General features: G+C 62.8%; 1 protein-coding gene across 1 annotated transcript; it reads right to left on the reverse strand.

Annotated features, from left to right (window-relative positions):
* Positions 1-599: 599 nt before the first annotated feature.
* TMEM51 (transmembrane protein 51) lies at positions 600-3,631 on the reverse strand. Its single transcript, XM_054175905.1, has 2 exons — positions 3,270-3,631; positions 600-1,041 (listed from the first exon to the last, which is right to left on the reverse strand). Exons 1-2 carry the CDS (start codon positions 3,611-3,613, stop codon positions 630-632), a joined length of 756 nt encoding a protein of 251 aa, XP_054031880.1. The 5' UTR covers positions 3,614-3,631; the 3' UTR covers positions 600-629.
* Between the last annotated feature and the right edge of the window lie 1,210 nt (positions 3,632-4,841).

Below are 4,841 nucleotides of genomic sequence, written 5' to 3' on the forward strand. Positions count from 1 at the left end.
TTTGTGCCGGAGCACGAAACGAGCGAGGCGAGAAATCCATCTGCTCCCCAGAGAGCGCAGGGCTTGTTTCGGTCCACTTCCCACCAGCAAGCACAGACCTTGGCAGGAGCTGGGGCTGGCCCTGGGCCACCCTCCCAGCCCTGGATGGGAGCAGGGGGAAAGCTGCAGGGCTGCTCTGGCAACGCAGCTTCCCTCGCTCAGAAAGAGAAGGCACCGAAACAAGAGGAACCTCGGCCCTTGCCCACCGCTTTGGGATCAGCTGGGTGGTTTGGGACCAGCCTTGCTGGCACGAGGGGGAGAAGGGGTGAAGATACTTCTCCAGAAGCACCACCAAAGACCCCAGCTGACCCTTTGGGTACCTCCAGCCTGCACTGACTTCAGAGCAGCAGGCTCGCTGGCATCCAGCTTTCTCTCCCCGCAGCCTTTTGTCAAGCTCCAGCCTGGGAAAAGCTTGTCCTGGCCCCGTGCCACGCAGCCAGCAAGTCCTCCGTGTCACAGCTCCCAGCGAGCCCTGACTGCTGCTCCACCCACACACCGAGCCCCTTCTTCTCAGTGTGCTCGCCTCCACACCCCCTCCCCCCCCTCCCCAAGCAAACCACCCAGCAGCATCACAGCCTCCTCTCCTCTCCTTAAGTCATGTGCTGGCTGCCCGGCACTTTGTCCTGGATCTCCTCGTACTTGGGCGGGGGGGTCAAGGGCTCGATGGTGATGGGAGCGGTGCTGTTGCCTTGAGCGATGTTCAGCCTGATGTCCTTCAGGTGCAGCTTCTCCGACTTGATCCTGCGCACCTTGAGGGGCTTGAGGCGCTTGCTGGGGCGGGAGCCGTGCCGCCCGGGCTGCCGCTCCGCGCCCGGCTCCGCGCCCGCGGCCCCGGCGCCCTGCCCGCCCTCCTCCGGCCCCGCCAGCGACTCGTAGGAGGGCAGCGAAACGCTGAGCCTGCGGCTCCTGTCCGAGTCCCTGGGCTCCGAGTAGCCTGCGTTCATCACCTCCTCGTAGCTGGGCACGTAGTACTGGGAAGCTGTGTCCTCATCCTCCTCTTGGCTAGAGAGGGGAGAAAGAAAAGGGAAGCAATAAGGTTGGAAAAGACCTCGGAGCTCAGCACGTCCAACCTGGCACCCAACACTGAAGGGTGGCTGTAGCCAGGAGGGGGTTGGTCTCCTCTCTCAAGCAACCAGCACCAGAGGACACAGTCTCAAGCTGCACCTGGGGAAGTTTAGGCTGGGGGTGAGGAGAAAGTTCTTCACTGAGAGAGTCCTTAGCCCCTGGGCTGTGCTGCCCAGGGAGGTGGTGGAGGTGTTCAAGAGGGGACTGGAGGTGGCACTTGGTGCCATGGCTTAGTCATGAGGTCTGTGGGGACAGGTTGGACTTGCTGATCTTTGAGGTCTTTTCCAACCTGGTTGACTCTGACAGATTGCAGCCCCACCTCTGCTCTCCAGCAGGATTTTATTGTCTCCTGCCACACACCAGACTTTGATCATCACTTTCCCTGCCTGCAAAACCTCTTTTATTTTCCTGACTGTGCAGCAGAGATTTCTTTCTTTCATCACCCTTTGGTTCTTGGGGCATTTGGATGCCTCTTGGGTCAGGCTGGGTATCCACCTCCAGTTATACTGCAGAGATCCAGCTCCCCTCTAAGCCACTGTGTCCCTGCACACAGGCACCTGGCATTTCCTTTGTGTCATGAAGCTACCTCCATAACCTAACAGGAGTGGGGGGAAAAAAACCCCACAACACTTTCCTGGGTGCATTCCTGGCTGCCAAGGACTTCTCCTGCAGCTTGTGTTTGCTCAGCCCATGCCTGCTGCTCTGTCAGCTTTTGCTCTGCTCACTGGAGGTTCCCCCCTCCAGGCAAACAGGAGAACCCAGCAGACTTTCACCAGGTCTAAACTCCATCCCCAGCCTCAGGCTGCTCAGCACTGGCTGCACCAAACAAGGTGCCACCTCCTACACCTCCTGCCCCTCTCTGGGCTTGCACAGCAGTGCTCCTGCTGCTCGTCAGCGTTAACCATTAACCGCTGCTGCCCACAGCTCCCTCTTGGCTGCCTGTGCACCTCCAGGAGCGGCAGGGTTGGCAGCACTGCCTTGGCCACGGCTCCATCCAGCCCTCGGCTGCCAGCCAACCCTCCCTTCCCCCACTGACACAGCTGGAGTCACTCCTTACAACCCTGCCTGCACCTGAAAGCAGGAGGTGTGCTTGCCTTGGCTTCAGCACACACTGCTCTGGAGCAAGGCCAGAGGAGGCCATGAGAGTGATCAGGAGCCTGGAAGCCCTCAGCCGGGAGGAGAGGCTGAGACAGTTGGGGAGGTTCAGCCTGGAGAAAGGCTCCAGAGAGACCTTCTGGGGCCCATAAGAAAGATAGGGAGGGTCTTCTTATCAAGAGATGGGACAAGGGGTGGTGGGCTCAGTCTAAAAGAGGGAGATCCAGACTGGAGACAAGGAAGAAATTCTTTATGCTGAGGGTGGGGAGACCCTGGCCCAGGTTGCCCAGAGAGGTGGGAGGTGTCCCATCCCTGGGAACATCCCAGGTCAGGATGTTTGGGGGGCTCTGAGCAACCTGCTCTAGCTGCAGATGTCTCTGCTGGCTGCAGGGAGGTCAGACTAGATCCCTTGTGAGATCCCTTCCACCCAAACCCTTCCATGCCTCTATCAGCCTTCCTGCTGACCTCGAGGAGTTACCAGCAGCCCTCGGCTTCGCTCCCGCCCCCTCTCCCCACTCTCCTCCGCTCCCACACCCGGCCCCGGCTCCCCCCTCGCCTCCGCTCCCGCACCCGGCCCCGCTGCCCCCTCGCCTCCGCTCCCGCACCCGGCCCCGGCTCCCCCCTTGGCTTCATTGCTACACCCAACCCTGCTCCCCCCTCGCCCCCGCTCCCGCACCCGGCCCCGCTGCCCCCTCGCCTCCGCTCCCGCACCCGGCCCCGCTGCCCCCTCGCCTCCGCTCCCGCACCCGGCCCCGGCTCCCCCCTCGCCTCCGCTCCCCCCTCGCCTCCGCTCCCGCACCCGGCCCCACTCCCCCCTCGCCTCCGCTCCCGCACCCGGCCCCGCTCCCCCCTTGGCTTCATTGCTACACCCAATCCTGCTCCCCCCTCGCCTCCACTCCCGCACCCGGCCCCGCTGCCCCCTCGCCTCCACTCCCGCACCCGGCCCCGCTGCCCCCTCGCCTCCGCTCCCACACCCGGCCCCGGCTCCCCCCTCGCCTCCGCTCCCGCACCCGGCCCCGCTGCCCCCTCGCCTCCGCTCCCGCACCCGGCCCCGCTGCCCAGCCTCTCACCTCTCCTCCTGCTGGGAGGGCTCCACGGACACCTGGCGCCGCACGTGGACCATCTCCTCCTGGCTCTGCCTCTTCTTGTCGCGGAGGTTGAGGCAGATGGAGAGCAGCAGCAGCAGCACCCCCGCCCCCACCAGCACGTAGGCCACCGAGAAGGTCTTGCTCTTGAGCACGGCGCCGGTGCCGCGCTCGGGCTTGCTGCTGTTGCCGGCGGGGGCGGAGGGCTTGTCCGGGGAGCCGAAGCCGGGCACCAGGTTCCAGACGGCCATGACGATGCCCAGCACCAGCATGCCCAGCCCGATGGCCGTCAGGGCGTAGTGCGAGCCGTTGGCACGGGAGTGAGCCATGGCTGCGGCTCCCGGGGGCTGCTGCTGGCCTCACCTCACAGGGCTGCAGCCCTGCTGGCATCCGTGCGGTCCCCTCCCCGGGCTGGCAGCCAGCGCTGGGCACAAGGGGGAGAGCAGTGGTCAGAGAGTGCTGGCATGCAGAGGTCACCCAGGGAGGCTGGGGATGCCCCTTCCACCCCCACCCCAACTTTTCTCCCCTTTTCTTTCCTGTCTTGCTTTTCCTTCTTTCCTTAGAATCATAGAATCAATGAGGTTGGAAAAGAGCTCAGAGCTCAGTAAGTCCAACCTGGCACCCAGCACCTCCTGACAGCTAAACCATGGCTCCAAGGGCCACATCCAGGCCTTTTTTGAACACCTCCAGTGATGGGGACTCCACCACCTCCCTGGACAGCACATTCCCCCAGCCAATCTCTCTTGCTGGGAAGAACTTTCTCCTCACCTCCAGCCTAAACTTCCCCTGGCACAGCTTCAGACTGTGTCCTCTTGTTCTGATGCTGGCTGCCTGGGAGAAGAGCCCAACCCCCAGCTGGCTCCAAGCTCCCTTCAGGGAGCTGGAGAGAGCAAGAAGGTCTCCCCTGAGCCTCCTCTTCTGCAGGCTAAGCAACCCCAGCTCCCTCAGCCTCTCCTCCCAGGGCTGTGCTCCAGATCCCTCCCCAGCCTTGTTGCCCTTCTCTGGACACCTTCAAGTCTCTCAGTGTCCTTAAACTGAGATGGAGCAGGGCTGCTTGTGGTGCTGGCTGCCTGCCCTGCACTGCCTCTCCTCTCCCTGCCCAGAGAAGAGAAAGCCAAAGTGTTGCTCTTCCAGCCAAGCTGACCCAGCCCTGCAGCTTCCCCTGCCTGGAGCAGCCCTTTGCCAGCAGCGAAATGACCTCCTCAGCACAGCCCCTGGGCCAGCACTTGCCCACCCTGCAGTGACCCAGGCTGGAGGTGAGTCCTTGGCTGCATGGAATCAGAGAATTGTTTGGGCTGGAAAAGCCTCCCAGGATCATCCACTCCAACCAGCAACCCAACCCCACCATGGCCATCCAACCATGGCCCCAAGTGCCACAGCCACAGGTTTCTTGGACACCTCCAGGGATGGGGACTCCACCACCTCCCTGGGCAGCCTGTGCCAGTCCCTGACCACTCCTGCAGCAAAGAAATTGCTCCTAAAATCCAACCTCAGCCTCCCCTGGCACAATTCCAGGCCATTTCCTCTTGTTCCATCACATGATGCTAGGGAGAAGAG

This window comes from Dryobates pubescens, chromosome 33 (genome assembly GCF_014839835.1).
Source record: "Dryobates pubescens isolate bDryPub1 chromosome 33, bDryPub1.pri, whole genome shotgun sequence".
Classification (NCBI taxonomy): Eukaryota; Metazoa; Chordata; class Aves; order Piciformes; family Picidae; genus Dryobates; species Dryobates pubescens.